The sequence below is a fragment of the Rhinoderma darwinii genome, chromosome 2 (assembly GCF_050947455.1).
Source record: "Rhinoderma darwinii isolate aRhiDar2 chromosome 2, aRhiDar2.hap1, whole genome shotgun sequence".
In the NCBI taxonomy this organism is placed as follows: Eukaryota; Metazoa; Chordata; class Amphibia; order Anura; family Rhinodermatidae; genus Rhinoderma; species Rhinoderma darwinii.
The window spans coordinates 427,971,725-427,989,833 of NC_134688.1; the positions used below are offsets into that span (position 1 = coordinate 427,971,725).

General features: G+C 44.3%; 1 protein-coding gene across 4 annotated transcripts in view; it reads left to right on the top strand.

Annotated features, from left to right (window-relative positions):
* Positions 1-18,109, top strand: part of SPECC1 (sperm antigen with calponin homology and coiled-coil domains 1) — a 371,633-nt gene that overhangs the window by 151,654 nt on the left and 201,870 nt on the right. The window contains exon 1 of one of the 4 annotated variants that reach the window (XM_075854363.1): positions 16,541-16,820. The exons of the other annotated variants lie outside the window; for them this stretch is intronic. Coding sequence (XP_075710478.1) covers positions 16,781-16,820 — 40 coding nt within the window. The 5' untranslated portion in view covers positions 16,541-16,780. Of the gene's footprint in view, positions 1-16,540; positions 16,821-18,109 lie in introns of those variants that run through there. 4 annotated transcript variants of the gene reach the window in all.

Consider the following 18,109-nt stretch of genomic DNA (forward strand, 5'->3'; position numbering starts at 1 on the left):
AACACAGCATTAGCACTTTCATGCAGCTTTTTAGTTATTATTGAGAGTCGAGATACTTGCAGCAAACATTAGACAGCATAGGGCAAAGTGCACATAGAGTCGGAAAAATGCAGGGAAATTGCAGGCAAATAAATAAATGGTGGTAAAGCGGATTATAAGAACGAAACGCTGGAGAGAAAGAGGAAGGTATGTATGATCGATTTTATATATATATATATATATATATATATATATATATATTTATGCTCTTCAACATTAAAATTGCAATACTAAGGAAAGCCGTAAAGTTATGCAAATCTCTGAAGTAGCAGGTGACGCTAAGATCTGCAAATGTTAACATTTTCAAGCACCTAGCTCCAATCTGTGGCATGTGGGAGTGGCATAAAAGCCAGATTGAAAGTTTTTTAGCCACATGAAACTTTGAAAATCGGATCAAGTGGTGTCGGGTGATTGTGTGATGCCTCCTGTTCGTTGACGTGTCAGTTATCACCACTTGTCACAAACTGAGAGGGACAGAATCCTTGAACTGAGAGACCTTGGTCTATCACTCCGGCAGATCGCTACGTGCCTAGGCCAAGATGTCAACAATGTTCCATGTGTGTGTCCTGGAGGTTGGGGGAACAACAACAAACGGGAATGACAGCAAGAGTTGCGCAAAGGCGAACCTCTGCATGGACGGAACATCTGATTGGAAGGATGGCACGTAGGGATCCATTCTGTACTGCAAGTAAAATTGGACGTCACATCCCAAGCATGGGTGGCAACCAGTGTCCACACAAACCATCAGAAGGCGTTTGCACGACATTGGGCACCAGACGTCCAGCTACAGGTTTTCCAATGAGCACACGCTACCACTATCAAAGGTTATCATGGTGCACAGCAAGACGGTAAAGGAGGCTGAAATGGAGGTCTATCCTCTTCAGCAATGAGTCACGCTTTTGTCTCGGATGCAATGCTAGCCTGAGATTGGTCTGGAGACCACGTGGGCAACGCCATGAAGAGGCCTTCACTAGGGAACGTCACACCGGTCCTACACCTGGGATTATGGTGTGGGTGGCATAATGTACGGTAGCCGAACCCTTCAAGTCTTCATTTCAGGTACACTAACAGCTCGGCGTTACATTGATTTGGTTGTGGAACCAGTGGTATAGCCATTTCTCCAAAGTGTCTCAGAAGCCGTTTTTCAACAAGACAATGCCATGCCGCATGTTGCTCGTGCTACTGTTAGCAGTTTGCGTGGCCTAAACGTGCTACCATGGCATGCAGCAATGGGGACTTGTCTCCCATCGAGCACATCTGGGACGTCGTTGGTTGGCAATTGTAAAGGCAGCTGCCAGCAGCCAATCTTGATGATTTGCAACCTCATTGATAGCATGCCAAGGCGTGTAAGCGCATGTGTTTCTGCATGTGGTGCTCATACTCTAAACTGAATATATCAAGATTTTTGGAATATTTTGTTTCCATTTTTTCATCACTTGTATATCATTAACATGTCCATCAATCCTGTGATTTCCACAATTCCAAAACTTTTCCTTCTTGGTGTTGCAATTTCAATGTTGATGAGTGCATATTTAACATTGAAATTGCAACACCAGGTAGGGCAAACCGTAAGGTTATGCAAATCAAGGAAGTTTCAAGTGTTGCGAAGATCTGCAAATGATTTAATTTTCAAGCACCTAGCTCCAATCTGTGGCATGTGGGTGGGACAAAAATGCCAGATTGGACTAACCCTTCAAACACCAGTCTTGGGGGGCGGAGCTTGCTATTGGTCTAGATGGCCGCATTCTGCTGAGCTCCTGCTTGTATCAGGGCTAAAGCGGCTCAAATCATACATTTGACCGGAATCTTTGACCGGAATCTACATTGGAGTTTTCGGCTGCTTTCGGTCTTCACTTACCCATTTGAGATGGTGAAGAAATGGGTTAAACCACCGGCCCCTCGGAAGCTGACAGAGTTCCTCGGCCCAAACTCGGAGCCGGAGCAAGATGGCGCTGACCGGACCGTCCGGGGAGCTGCTCTTCCTTCCCTGGTTGCAGAGCAGGGAGTGGGTCCTGGTGTCATCCAAAAGCCGGATGCTGGTAACTATACTTCATCTCCAGTGTCATCCACTGGGAACCCCCCGGACTTGGACAGACGAGGTGCCAAGCAGCATACTACAGGCTCGGTGCATAAGAAAGCTACCCACATGAAAGCTGGTGGAGGGACTGCTGGAGTGTCTACTGGGGTGCTTTCTGACCTGGAGATGCCATCAGGACTGTGTGCCTATGAAGGGTCGGAGGAGCCTCTTACTGCCGATACCCTGAAAGGTATGCTACTCTCTTTGCATAAGGATATTGCTAAAGACTTTAACTCTGTAGTTCACCAATTGCAAACAAATATTGATGGCCTTGGTTCTCGTACGGACCATATTGAACAGAAATTAGGTAACTTCTCCATTGCACACAACGAGCTTGTGGACGCTCATTCTGCGCTTGAGGAGGAGGTGTGCCGACTGCGAGATAAGGTCACAGATCTGGGGGACAGATCAAGACGGAACAATCTTAAAATTAGGGGGGTCCCTGAGCAGGGGCGTACTAGGGGGGGCAGGCGGGGCATGTTCCCCAGGAGCAACTTAGAGGGGGGCGCCAGCGCCACCTCCTCCTGCACTATAATTGTACCTGTGTCTATAGGACACAGGTACAATTAGAAGCAATGAATAGCCGGGTACGTTCCGTTCCCGGCTATTCAGCTCTTTTGTACCAGAGAAGCGCTATCGCACTTCCGTCGATGAAAGTCGCTGACTGACAGGGAAAGTCATCCTGCCCAGCCAATCAGCGCCTTTCATGGACGCTTCGTTCAACCCCCAGGAGACCTAAGCAGAAGAGAGCAGGTCTCCATGGCTGCCGGACGGCGTGGGATCGGGATTAAGGTGAGTTTAAATTGTTTATTTTATTGTAATAAAAAGTGTGTGGCATTATCTACAAGGGGGGCTTTATATACAGGGGGGCTTTATCTACGGCGGGGCTTTATCTACAAGGGGGGCTTTATCTACAGGGGGCTTTATCTACGGGGGCTTTATCTACGGGGGGGCTTTATCTACTGGGGGGCTTTATCTACGGGGGGCTTTATCTACAGGGGGGGCTATATACTGGGATGGGCTATCTATAAAGCACCATATACAAGGGTGGACTATATCTACAGGGGAGCTATATGCAGGGGGGGCTATATCGACAGGGGGCTATATACAGGGGTGGGCTATCTATGGAGCACTATATACAGGGGTGGGCTATATCTACATGGGGGCTATATACAGGGGTGGGCTATCTATGGAGCACTATATACAGGGGTGGGCTATATCTTCAGGGGGGCTATATACAGGGGTGGGCTATCTGTGGAGCACTATATACAGGGGTGGACTATATGTAGAGCACTATATACAGGGGTGGACTATATGTGGAGCACTATATACAGGGGCGGGCTATATCTACAGGGTGGGCTATATCTACAGGGGTGGGCTATATCTACAGGAGGGCTATATACAGGGGTGGGCTACCTGTGGAGCACTATGGGGGGAGCTATTTGTGGGATGCTATATACATGGGTGGGCTATATGGGGGCACTATCTACAGGGGGCTCTATCTACAGGGGGCATGGTGTGTGTGTGGGACATGGTGTATGGTGCTATTATAATTAGAGGTGCAGTGTATGGCGCTATTATATTTAGGGGCATAGTGTGTGGTATAACGAGAACTTTATCTTTATTTATAGGTGTAGAAATGTTGGAAAAGTGAGAAGCTGAAGACATCTGAGCAGCAAACTGCAGAAATGGGATGTGACCGGGAGAAGTCATCATAAAGGTCTGGATCGGATGGAGAAAAAGAACTAGAATCTGAGACGCCACCTGTGAGTCACTTAATGTAAATGTTCATTCTGCCTCTAATCAGCACTGTATGATCTGCAGCGAGATGATGGGTGGTATGATTATGAAATGATTTATTTTTTGTGAAACATCATCTCCCAGCATGTCCTCACCATTGTTCGGGCCATGCTGGGAGCTGTAGTTTTACGCCGTACACACCTATACGGCAGGGGTTGCACTAAATTGAGCTGCATTTGTGCTGGTGCTGTATATATGTAATGAGCTTGGTTCTGGGGCTGTATATATGTACTGAGCTTGGTTCTGGTGTTGTGTATAGAACTATATTGCTTGTAAAATGTACAAATGTTTTTATGCTCAAGTTACATAAAAAGAAATGTGGAAAAGAAATGACACGTCATTGATTGGTAGAGAAAACAAACACGGTGAGGGGGAAGGAGATGTCGGGAAAGAGGTTGGGGGGCGCCAAACTGAATCTTTGCCCCGGGTGCTGGAGAACCTAGCTACGCCTCTGCCCTGAGGAAGTTTTGCCGCCTGATCTGGCTAAGTATTTCCTGCAACTTCTTCAGATATTGTTACCATCTTCCTCTGCGTTGGACTTTACTTTTGATAGGGTGCATAGAATCCCTAAGACAAGGTCAGCTCCGGAATTTGCACCTCGAGATGTTCTAGCCCGTATACATTCTCTTAGGACTGCAAACATTAAGTATAAATGGGTCTTTCCTACAAAGTTTTTTATCCATAAGAATGGGGTCCCTCACACAGTCCTGTCTGTAGAGGAGGGCATAAATCTCTTGAAGAAATTTAATATTTCAGTTGACTCGATATCCTCTTCTCAACATCCCAGATCTCCAGTTTGTATTCAAGAAGATTGGACTGTTGTTAGTAGAAATGGTCGCCATTCTTGAAACAGCCTCACCTGGGAGATGTTCTGGTCTATTTTTTTTTTGCTCATCATAGCCTGTTTTGAGCTTTGGAAACTTTTTTTTTCTCCTTACTTCTCACCAGTAGTGCGTTTTTGCCTGGTGATAACCACTTTTTTTTTTTCTCTCCTCCTCTCCTGCTGTAATGTTATTTTTTTAAAATGTTTCGTACCTGATTATAATCTGTATTCTTTGTATACTACATAAGGGCAATTGGTTCTACAGTAATGTTTGGGGCACGGTTGATTCCGTACTGGCGGGTGGGCATTTCTGCTGTAAGGTATGCCGATTACCATAAAATCCCTCAATGTGAAGGGCCTCAATAGTCCATTTAAACGAAGTATGTTTTGGAAGGACGCCATTATATCTTGTTGTGATATAATTTTTGCCCAGGAAACGCATTTTATCCATGATAAACACCCTAAGGCTGTGTTCACACGACCTATTTTCAGGCGTAAACGAGGCGTATTATGCCTCGATTTACGCCTGAAAATACGGCTACAATACGTCAGCAAACATCTGCCCATTCATTTGAATGGGTTTGCCGACGTACTGTGCCAACGACCTGTCATTTACGCGTCGTCGTTTGACAGCTGTCAAACGACGACGCGTAAAATGACTGCCTCGTCAAAGAAGTGCAGGACACTTCTTTGAAACATAATTTGAGCCGTTTTTCATTGAATTCAATGACGCCTCGCAAAATGCGAGGAGGAGCATTTACGTCTGAAACGACGGAGCTGTTTTCTCCTGAAAACAGTCTGTAATTTCAGACGTAAAAGCCAGTTATCGTGTGCACATACCCTTAATGTGCGCATATTAAATTTCCAAATGTTTTTTTTGCGTCTGATGGTATTAGGAAAAAACGCGGGGTTTTGATGCCGTTTGGGGACTCTGTGGCCTTTTCTCTACATACTACTATACTAGATCCCTTGGGAAGATTTATTATTGTTGTTTGTGACATTAATAATGTTTCTTATACCTTAGTGAATGTGTATTTTCCTCATACTGGTCAGCGAAGATTCTTCTCATCTCTTCTTAAAAAGATGGACACTGTCAGACGTGGTATTCTGGTTGTGGGAGGGGACTTCAATTCTATCATGGATCCTTTGCTAGATACTTCAGCAGCATCACGGAGATCTCCATCTGCTATAGTTTCTTTGTGAAGGGAGCTGATATTGTATGATACCTGGAGGTGTCACCATGGATCAGAGGTAGATTTTAAATTTTTTTCACATGTGCATTCCTCATACTCCAGGATTGACATGTTCTTCCTGGAGCATCAGGGCTTGCGGGAAGAGGAGGGGACCGAGATCGGCACGATAACCTGGTCGGACCATGCACCGATTACACTCTCACTTAACTAAACTGTTTTACATTCACCTACTTATGTATGGAGGCTTTGTGAATATATTTTGTCGCCTCCAGACCATGAACACGTATTGGAGAAGGAACTGGTATAATATTTTGATACTAATTCAAAATCTGTTCCAGACGATTTTATGGTCTGGAATGAGCACAAAGCAGTCATGAGAGGGGTGCTCTTCAAGGCATGTGCCTTAGCCAAACGGAAACGTGAAAAAGAATTGAATTCCTTCATTTCTAAAATTAGGATGGTTAAGGGCGGGTTCACACATGGCGGAATTTCACTTAAATTCCGCTGCGGACACTCCGCAGCGTTAATCCGCAGCGGAGCCGTTTCTCCATTGACTTTCACTTTAATTTAGCAGTGTTCGTTTACACGATGCGTACAATTCCGCTGCGGAGCGGAATTTGGTGTCCGCAGCATGCTTTGTCTGTTGCGGAGCAGTGGCGGACTGGTTGCGGACTCATGGCGGAATTTCTCCATTGACTTCAATGGAGAGTCAAAATTCCGCAATGAAGTCCGCAGATCTTATGTGTGCTGCGGAGCGTATTGTTTTTACTACCATGACATTTCTTCATTCTGGCTGGACCTATGTATTTCTAGGTCTACAGCCAGACTGAGGAAGTCAATGGGGCTCCCGTAATGACGGGAGCGTTGCTAGGAGACGTCTGTAAATAGTCACTGTCCAGGGTGCTGAAAGAGTTACGCGATCGGCAGTAACTGTTTCTGCACCCGGGACAGTGACTACCGATCTCAATATACATGTATCTGTAAAAAAAAATATAAGTTCATACTTACCGAGAACTCCCTGCGTCTGTCTCCAGTCCGGCCTCCCAGGATGACGTTTCAGTGTAAGTGACGGCTGCAGCCAATCACAGGCCAAGCACAGGCTGCAGCGGTCACATGGACTGGAGCGTCATCCAGGGAGGTCGGGCCGGATGCCGAAAGAGGGACGCGTCACCAAGACAACGGGCGGTAAGTATGAATTTCTTTGACTTTCACTAGGGAAAGTGCTGTCCCTTCTCTCTATCCTGCACTGAATAGGGAGAAGAGAAGCACTTTTCCTGCAGTCCGCAGCGGCCAGTCCGCATCAATTTTCTGCACATTTTGTGCAGATCCGCTGCAGAATCTGCAACGCAGATTCTGTGCGGCATTGATGCGGACAGTTGCGGAGGAATTCCGCCATGTGTGGTCATGCCCTAAGACTCAAAATAAAACGTCTCCTTCTGATAGATTAAATTCCGAATTGCGTATACCGTATTTTCCGGACTATAAGGCGCACCGGATTATAAGGCGCACTTTCTATGAGCGCCTTATAAGCAATCATGTTTCATATATAAGGCGCACTGGATTATAAGGCGCAGCACATTACCGTTAAATAAACCATTGCTCAGACTGCAAGTCAAAATTTATTACACTTTTTAACAATAACTTGCAACTGGTTCAGCTGTAATTGCAAATCAAAACGTTTAGGGTATGTGCACACACACTAATTACGTCCGTAATTGACGGACGTATTTCGGCCGCAAGTCCCGGACCGAACACAGTGCAAGGAGCCGGGCTCCTAGCATCATACTTATGTACGACGCTAGGAGTCCCTGCCTTGCTGCAGGACAACTGTCCCGTAGTATAATCATGTTTACAGTACGGGACAGTTGTCCTGCAGCGAGGCAGGGACTTCTAGCATCGTACATAAGTATGATGCTAGGAGCCCGGCTCCTTGCACTGTTCGGTCCGGGACTTGCGGCCGAAATACGTCCGTCAATTACGGACGTAATTAGTGTGTGTGCACATACCCTTACCGTACTTTTTCAGTTCATTCCTAGGCGCACGGGGGGGAGGAGCATGGTGTGTGCTGTGGTATGCCGCCGCCGACCCCTGCCGCCCACGATAGAGGTAAAGGATCCTGTATGAACCCCTCTCTTTACTGTCGGGTTCATATATAAGGCGCACCGGATTATAAGGCGCACTTTCTATTTCTGAGAAATTCTCAGCATTTTATGTGCGCCTTATAGTCCGGAAAATACGGTACTTCGCTCTGATCTAAGTACCCTTTTGTTGTCAAAATTTGATTATGCGTTCAAAAAGACCCAATTGAATTTTTATGTTCATGATAACCCATCGGGAGCCCTATTAGCTAAGCAATTAAAAGCAACAAGATCTAAACAAAAAGTCAGCTTTTTATTAGACTCGCAAGGTCATAAAATCTCACACCCTTAAAAGATTGCAGATCAGTATGCATCCTATTATGAGTCCCTTTATAATCTTCAGAAGGACCAGGGCTTGCATATACCGTCAGAAGCCGATATTTCTGAGTTCTTAGACACCGTTTCCCACCCGCATTTGACCAAAGATCAGGTTATTTCTCTCTCGCTCCCTATTTCTGTGGAGGAGGTTATGCAAGCTATTATGTCCCTAAAGGTTTTTAAAGAGGCTCTGTCACCAGATTTTGCAACCCCTATCTGCTATTGCAGCAGATAGGCGCTGCAATGTAGATTACAGTAACGTTTTTATTTGTAAAAAACGAGCATTTTTGGCCAAGTTATGGCCATTTTTGTATTTATGCAAATGAGGCTTGCAAAAGTACAACTGGGCGTGTTGAAAAGTAAAAGTACAACTGGGCGTGTATTATGTGCGTACATCGGGGCGTTTTTACTACTTTTACTAGCTGGGCGTTCTGATGAGAAGTATCATCCACTTCTCTTCAGAACGCCCAGCTTCTGGCAGTGCAGATCTGTGACGTCACTCACAGGTCCTGCATCGTGTCGGCCACATCGGCACCAGAGGCTACAGTTGATTTTGCAGCAGCATCAGCGTTTGCAGGTAAGTAGCTACATCGATTTACCTGCAAACGCCGATGCTGCTGCAGAATCATCTGTAGCCTCTGGTGCCGATGTGTCCTCGCTCGTCTGACACGATGCAGGACCTGGGGAAGTGACGTCACAGCGTGATCTCTCGAGAACACGGCTGTGTCTGCACTGCCAGAAGCTGGGCGTTCTGAAGAGAAGTGGATGATACTTCTAGTCACAACGCCCAGCTAGTAAAAGTAGTAAACACGCCCCGATGTACGCACATAATACACGCCCACTTGTACTTTTACTTTTCAACACGCCCAGTTGTACTTTTGCAAGCCTCATTTGCATAAATACAAAAATGGTCATAACTTGGCCAAAAATGCTCGTTTTTTAAAAATAAAAACGTTACTGTAATCTACATTGCAGCGCCGATCTGCTGCAATAGCAGATAGGGGTTGCAAAATCTGGTGACAGAGCCTCTTTAAGTCCCCTGATCCGGATGGATTTTCTAATGGGTACTATAGGAAATTTGTTTTGACCTTGGCGTCTGTGTTCAATTTGGCAATGGTTCAGGGCTCCTTCCCTGCGGAAATGCTGGAAGCTCTAATTATTGCTCTGCCCAAATCTGGCAAGGAGCCGACCACTCCTGTAAACTTTCGGCCGATATCCTTGTTGAACACAGACATCATGCTATATGCTAAGATTCTGCCTGCCCGATTGTCTGCGATTTTGTCTGATTTGATTCATCCTGACCAGGCGGGTTTTGTTTCTCATAGACAGGCTCCCGATGGTACAAGACGATTTCTAAATCTTATCAGAGCTCCGGAACTCGCTCGGACCCCTTCTCTGCTTCTAACCTTGGATGCAGAGAAGGCGTTTGACTGTATTCACTGGGGTTTTCTGGAGGCAACATTGATTAAATTTGGTTTTACAGGGCTCATTAAATCTGCTGTGATGGCTTTATATTTATCTCCCTCTGCGAGGGTGTTTACATCTGAGTGTCTTTCAGGACCCTTTAGTATCACTAACGGGACTAGGCAGGGGTGTCCCCTGTCCCCTCTCATCTTTGCACTTATGATGGAACCCCTGGCGGAGCGAGTTAGAACGTGCCCTGGGATCTGGGGTATTATGGCAGGACGGCAGGAACACAGGATTGGCCTTTACGCTGACGATGTGATTTTGGCAGTGACAAATCCGGTTGTCACTTTACCATGTGTTTTGGATCTTCTAAATGCTTTTGGGCGGCTCTCCTACTACAAAATTAACAGGTCAAAGTCCCTACTTCTTAATATTGGACTGGATCCGCTAACCAAGTTATTTATATCAACCCCCTACCCTTTTAAATGGAGTGATCATAGTATCCCGTATTTGGGAATATCCTTGACTAGCCCCAGTTCCGCTACGTTTACGCGGAATTATATTCCTTTATTGTCTTCAGTCCCTAAGATACTGTCTGGTTTTCGTAAACCTTTCATTTCCCGGTCTGGCCGAATAGCAGTACTTAAAATGATGATCCTCCCACGCATCTGTTCAGGACCTTACCAATTCCAGTCCCGGTGTCCTTTCTCATTAAGTTACAAACTATATTGAATAAATATATTTGGAATGGGCGGCGGGCTCGAATAAACTTTTCAACGTTATCTAAACCAAATGATAGCGATGGGTGCTCCGGATCTTAAAAAATATCATTATACCGCCGTGCTGGACAAACTAAAATTTTGGTGGCCCTCAACTTCGCAGAAGCGATGGGCCTCTATAGAGGTGACGCTCTTAGGGGCCCCTTTAATACCTCTTTTACACCCCCCAAACGGCCGGTCTGTACGCTGCCACACGTAGCTACTATAAAAGCGGCAGTTCGTGCATGGATTTATCTCAATTCTGTATGGACATCTGATCATTCGGGGGTCGTGCCGATCTCGGTCCTTCCAGTACGGTATTTATATAGATTTATCCCAGAGCTAGATTTAGCTGGGTGGGAAACTTTGGGCGTTAGGAAAATTGGGGATTTGTTTGAGGATCAGAAGCTGGTTACATTTGAAGTGTTACAGACTAAATTCAACCTCCCGGCTATAGATTTTTAAAAGTTCCTTAGGATTAGACATGCTCTGCGGCCTATAAATATCGCTTCTTTCACTTTCCCTAAGGTTGCCTTTGGTTTTTTTTTCATTGTCACCCCGGAGTACCGGGGGAATATCTACAAGTCCTTTTTTGAACCTGTTTCATTGGTCAAATCTTCCCATATGTTTATCTGGGAGAGAGATTTTGAAGTTCAATTTTCTTTGCTTGATTGGGTAAAGAGGGTTTCGCATGGTATTAATCACTGGGAGATGACACAGAAACTGTTCCATCGTTGGTATTTCACTCCTGTTAGGCTTGCTCAAATGGATAAATCTTATTCGGACATCTGTTGGAGGCAATGCGAGCTTAAGGGTACCTACCATCACATGTGGTGGTCATGCCCGGTAATTAAACCATTATGGGATTTTATTTTTACATTGATCCATACGGTCACTACCCATGTGATTTCTCCGGAGCCATCTTTGGCTCTGTGTTTTCTGGGAATTAAGCATATTCCAAGAGATCTGGTAGTGGTTATTACTCACATTATTCTTGCCACGAGGTTAGTAATTGCCCGGCATTGGAAATTGCCCACCACCCCTTCAAAACGGGAAGTGATTAGTGAAGTTACCCATTCTTGTAAGATGGAACAGATGTACTGTGCCAGATACCCTGGAGGTCGTTCACATACAGTTCTCTGGTTGCCATGGATTCTGTATCAGGCTATTATTTTTACGTAGCCCTCTATGTTACTATGTGTCTTAGTTGTTATTTTATAACAGGATTGCCACCTGCATTTATGAAGAGTCTAATTGTACTTTAAAAATGTACCAATTGCTTATTTGATTACTGATATTGTCAATGATGGTAGTTATATATTTATATTAATGTATTCAGGTCTTTCTGGTTGTTTTTTTTTGTTTGTAAAATAAATAAAATTCAATTTAAAAAAAATGCCAGATTGAAAGCAAAGTTTTTTAGCCACATGAAACCCCAAAAACCGGATCATGCAGTTCCTATCGGCTTGGATTGGGCTGTCACACTTACCTCTCTAAACCTACATGCACCAGTATTAGACATCCTGAGTGACACAAAGTTCCTGTCAACATCACGCTACGGTCATCCATTTGACATATACGGTACTTAGGGAAAAGCTCCTGAAGTATACCTCTGACAGAAGGAATTCAGTGGGATACGTCGTTTATTGGCTCGCAGTGTTTATATAGCACGGTATACTTTTTTTTTTAACTGTATACTGTTGCATAGAATAGTGTTGTTTTCTATGCTATTTCATACAATATTTTTTGTTGTATATAGGCGTAAACCTGCCTAGCGAAGGCTAAAAGGACACTTTTTTTGGCCTTCATCAGGTTAATGAAGCCCTATGGATATGCTTCGCTTGTACGATGGGAGCTTTTCCCGGCATACACGCTAAGCATACATCACTTACGTTATTTGAACAGAGCCTACTGCTTTTTGCTTGAGCATCGGGTGCCTGGATGACTATTATCCATGTGGAGAGGTGGTGTCAGAAGCTAATGAAATAAAACTGAGTTTTTAAAGTATATAAAAAAAAAAAAAAAAGGAACAAAAAACAAAAATACTGTTAGACTCAATAGTATCATACCCAACAATACCAACCCAATACAGTGCTCAATTTTTTTTTCCATATCATAGTGCCCAAGTAATACTGTTTTACAGTGCCCAAGTACTATCTTTATATAATGCCAGAATACTACAGTACTAGTGCCCAAATAATATGCCATACGGAGCTCAAATAATAACAACACAAAACAATTCTCAAGTCCTGTTGCTGTACACTTTTCAAATCATGCCACTAAACAGTCCTCCTATGGCTGCTTAATGGGGTGTGAGGTTGGGGCGGGGGTGAGCCTGGTTCCAGAGGAAAGAGAACAGGAAAAAATTATGATTTGCTCCACCACTGTAATTTTACCTTTATATGACCAACAGCGGCAGGGGTCCTACACATAATTTTTGCATTGGGCTGTTGCCGCTAGCAAAGAAAATATATTGGCAACAGTGGATTATGGTCTACTCCACGGTCACCTATATATGGCACTTGAAAATTACGGTGTGCAATTTGGTTTAGTCATTTATTATTGGTCAGCGACCAAAAAAACAGATGATAGTCAGCAGGGAGTGGCTAGTTTCTTAGGAGTCGGCCATAACAAAAGATGATTTGTGCAAAATATCCAGCCAAGAGTCTGCCGAAACACTTGAAATTGTTAATTATAGCCAACGTCTATCCAATATCTGTGGATGTTCTGACTTCCTTTGTCATTGCTGATCTGCTCATATGTTCTATGTATAGTTTGGACGCTTTCTCTAAAAAAAGGATAGTGTTTGGACCAGTCACAACCAGCATTAACATTCAAGACAATAACTGGATGGAAATTTTATCCACTGCTCTATTATTTCCTGGAGCTTCATTGTCTATATCAGTGGTATCCCGTGTATGGCTCTCCAGCTGTTGCAAAACTACAACTCCCAGTATTACCCGACAGCCTGCGGCAGCTGCAGAGGCTCTGGTTGGAGACCACTAGTGTATTTTTACATGAATAAGATTTCTGACATCCCTAGAACTTTATTAGACTAGACCTGTGTTTAATGAATATATAGTATGGTATAGAATAAAATTAATCCAGAACACTTTTTGAGCCTAAAATACATGTGTAGCAGAGCTGAATTTACCATTTCTGGCCTCATTCATATTTTGTATCAGTAGTTCAGTAATATGGTTACTGCAGCACCATTATTGCCATGTGTGAACATACCCTATTTGGGTCTGCATGGTTTTTGCATTGTGACTTTTTCATGGAGGCCTTGTTTAGATGTGCTTCTTAGTCATTATGCTTATTCGCCAATAGCAGAAAAAAAAAATCCTGAATATAGGAAAATGTCACTTGGCAAGGTGGTGGAGGGGTGAAGCAAGATGGTGGACACCCTGCAGTGTCGCAGGAAAAGATAAAACGAAGCAGGAAGTTAGCGTTCCAAACTTGAAATATTACTTTGCATTTAAGATTATATACAGTTCTTTTTCCAGCACGAATGGTGCACACAGCCACAGATATTATATACATTACTTCCCACTTCTTCTCACTGTTGGTTACAGATGAGGCAGGCAAAATGGCTGGCTGGTCCTGATGTGACCGGCAGACACTGGGTCAAGGACACCTCTCCTCGATACAAGGGCTATCTGCTTAGGCATAGTAGGCCCTAAGATGGTGGCTGTTACTGTGTACTTCGGGCCTAGTGCCCCTTTTATGTGGCGGTTGCTGGCTGCACTGCAAACAGGCTTTTTAGGCCTCCACATGGACTGACTCCCCCTTAGTTTTGCTGGCCACTGCTGGTACAACTCTCACAGACGGTCTACGTGCCCTACATCTGTCCATACAATGAGACTTCACACACCACCCCTGCTCGCGCTTTAGAACCGATCGCTACCCCGGGTCCAATGATAAATACTGACTAGGCCAGTCCTTACGCGTCCAACTCAGGCTCCTCTCTTCCAGCTCCAAAGCAGTCTATTTCTCCTCCTCAATTTTCAGCCGTTTTTACTTGTGCGTGTGAATATAGTCTTAGCGTTTCTTCTGTTTGTCAGAGGAGACACGGGGATAGTGAAATGGCAAGTAAAGAAGATAACGGATAGGTGCTGAGTACACAGCAGCACAACTGAATTGTGTTATTGGGACCGGGAGGACTCACTACTTTGTGTGCAGCTTGGGGAAGGGAGACTGGGGTGATAAAGTATGGGAAAGTTGTGAAAAAGAGAGATTTAAAAGGTTATTTTATTGATGAATAGGATTGTACTGCTTCAGGTATGCATGCCTGTAGTTTGAGTCGAAGGCCTTATTCACACAAACGTATTTCACGTGTCCGTAAATAACTGACAGCACACGGACCAATGCAATTCAATGGGGCTAGTCACAGATACGTGTTTTTGTTACGGTGCGTGTATCTGTTGCCTGAAACTCACCGCATGTTCTATTCTGGTCAATTTTTGCAGCTCACACTCGCCCATTGAAGTCTATGGGTGCGGGAAAAACACAGAACACAGACAACATCTGTCTGCTGTCCGTTTTTCAAGTTTTTAACAGTCGCTAAAGAAATGCAAAAAAAAAAAGTAAAACCTGGAAGTGCTGGCAGAGGAGAAACACGGACAAGAAAAACGGATGGACAAACAGAAAACACAGACGAAACACAGACATTCATATACATGAAAAACGGCCCGTTTTTCGGATGCATATCGGACCCACTTGTGTGAAGGCTAGGTTCACACTTCGGCATCAAAATGCGTTTTTTTGCCGCGAACTGTGGCAAAACTGTGCCATATTGCCACAATTTAGCAAATATTGCAGGAAAACAAAGCGTCTTTATGGCGTTTTTGCAAGCGTTTTTTTTATCAGTGTCGTTATGTACATGCCTATTTGTACATAATATGTACATGTCGTTTTTGAAGTCCTATAGAGAGGCCCATGTGTAAAACGTCAGGGAAAAACGCCACCGATTCCAAAAACACCACAAACCAGAACACTTTGTGGCAGATTTACTAATACAGTTTCAAATTTTTGACAGCTTAGAATAAGACTAGATGCGGCAAATGTATCAAGGTGTATTCACACAGTGCGGTTTTGCAGCGCAACTGAAAACCGCACCCAAAAAACGTATGTGTTTTTGCAGCGGTTTCCATCCTAACGGCAAAACCGCTGCAAATCACAGTTAAAAATTAGTGCGTTTTTCAGTGCTGCCGTACTGCAAAAAAATAAAGGAAAACCGCACTGAAAAACGCACGCAGTTAGTGTGTGAATAAACCCTCACAGTGGCTCACGATAGATAATAAACCGGCACATCTTTACACACTTCTGCCTAATTTTATACCACATCTTGGTTAGTTTACTTTTTGGCACAATTTAAGCCATGCCCCCTTGAGTCGCAAAAGGTATCTAAAACACTTTATAAATGTGGCGCATGCCATGTGCAACAGAATCTGCCTCACTTTGACGAGTAGATCTGCCCCTTTCTATGTAGCCTATTCAATAATTCACTGGAATTTGGATGCATCATATATTACCTTGAAAAAATGCAGCGAAAAACGCCAATGAAAACGTCACGAAAAACGCAGCAAGACACAGTGTGAATCCAGCCTAAAAAAACGTTTTCGGAATAACTCCTTTAATTGCCATACTAAGAAAAGAAACTATTTAGTAGTTCACAAAATTGCATAAATCAATAGAAAAACGGAATAAAAAAAAAATGTCACGAATAATGATACAATTGTATCATCGCCGATTGTGATCATTCTGATGGCTGGAAATATTGTATTTGTACGGCCAAGTCACTACGGACTATACAGCTATCAGAGATATACAGTTATCAGAGATACTATCCCACTAGGGAGTGATCCTGAACGCAGATGTCGGGTATATACTGTATGCCTCCCTACAGCCTGCAGTACCTCTCACTGGCCTCTGTGCGGCCCCCATCACATGTTGAGTCACCTCTATTCTTTCCCGATTCCTGAGGAGGCAGCCGGTTAATTAGCAGCGTAGCCCGGCCTCTCTAGTGTAATTAGGGAGGAGGGATGTCCAGCTCTGCCCTGACACCGGCGCCCAGGCTCAGATCCCAGAGCTAGCTTGTTGGAAAGCTCAGAGTTTTCTATGAAGCACAATACAAAGGTCCAGCTGCAGAAGTGACTTGGACTATGTCTATAGCCAGAATACGGACATACAGGCCAATGTAATAGGACTGACCACTATCCTGCGTCATGGGGAACCAGCCGGCAAAACCTGAGGAGCAGGAGCAAGGTTTGTGGGCTCCTTTATATGTATAAGTTGTAACCTTGTGCGCGGCTCCGGTATATGTGCGCGGCTCCGGTATATGTGCGCGGCTCCGGCATTCATTCCAGCCGCGTCCTGAGCAGCACAATGAGGAGAATACACAGGAAGCCGGTATCTGCATGCTGCGCTGCTCGGGTGCCTGTCACTGATTATCCCACTGCAGCTGGAAGTTCTAACCCTGCCCTCCTGGCATGAGGCTGCTCAGCTGGAGAATGGGCGCACATATTTCTGCAGGCCAATTACTGCTTTAACTGGATGCAGAAGGATGGACGTAATGGAGATTAATGGCCATTTGCATAAATGTTTAATGAATAGAGTGGTGAATGTGCTGAAGAACCCTCCCTGGGGCCCGGCGTTTAATAAAAACGATAATACTTACCTTCCTTTCTGGCACCTGTTATAATAAAAAGACTGTAGACGAGGGCATGGGCATATCTGCGCTTGGCTGGTTTCGCACAAGCGTAACGACTGCAAATGTGCCCACGTATTACGCTTGTTTGAAAGTGCATTGTTAGTTCAGATTTTATTGCTGGTCATGAATATGTTTTAGGTTTGGTCCACCTTTTGCCTTTTTTGGGTAGACCGGTCCCGCTTTTTTTTTTTTGCAATAGATCTAAAATGGGACAAATTTATAAAAAAAAAGTCCAAAAACTGCTTTAAAAATGATGTTTTGGCTTATTTTATTTTTTTTAGTAGCAAATTGCAGGACCTTAAAATAAAACAACGTTTTTACTGTTGCAAATGAGGTAAATTTTGGTAGTCAGATAAAGTTTTTGATATTTAGAGGTAAAATAATACAAGGAGAAAATGTGCAGTCCTGTCGGTGCTGATGAAGCCCCCGACACTTAGAGTAACTAGTCACCGTATTACCCGGGACCGCTCATTGCTGGATGTAGAATTGATGGTCTCGGATTACAGTGTCTGTCACAGTCCGGTCTAGTGGAATGTGTGACATGTAGTAGAATATTGATCTGTCATTTATTGGGTCACCCTTACAAGTTGTCACCATCTAAAAGCGCAAGACGCTGCAGAAATATTGTACTGACGGCAAACAAGATGTAACGTATAATGCAGAGCTCTGCAGTCGGATGCGCCAGTGTAACGCACCCTGTAGAGCCGCCAGACTGTCCCGGGTGTCGTTACGATCTCTGCCTGAAATGTAGTTGAAACGCAATAAACTGCGGTGACATAAGGAATGGCTGGCAAAAGCACAGCAGTCGTTATCGGAACGTAAAATTCTCTATTGCTTGCTTGGA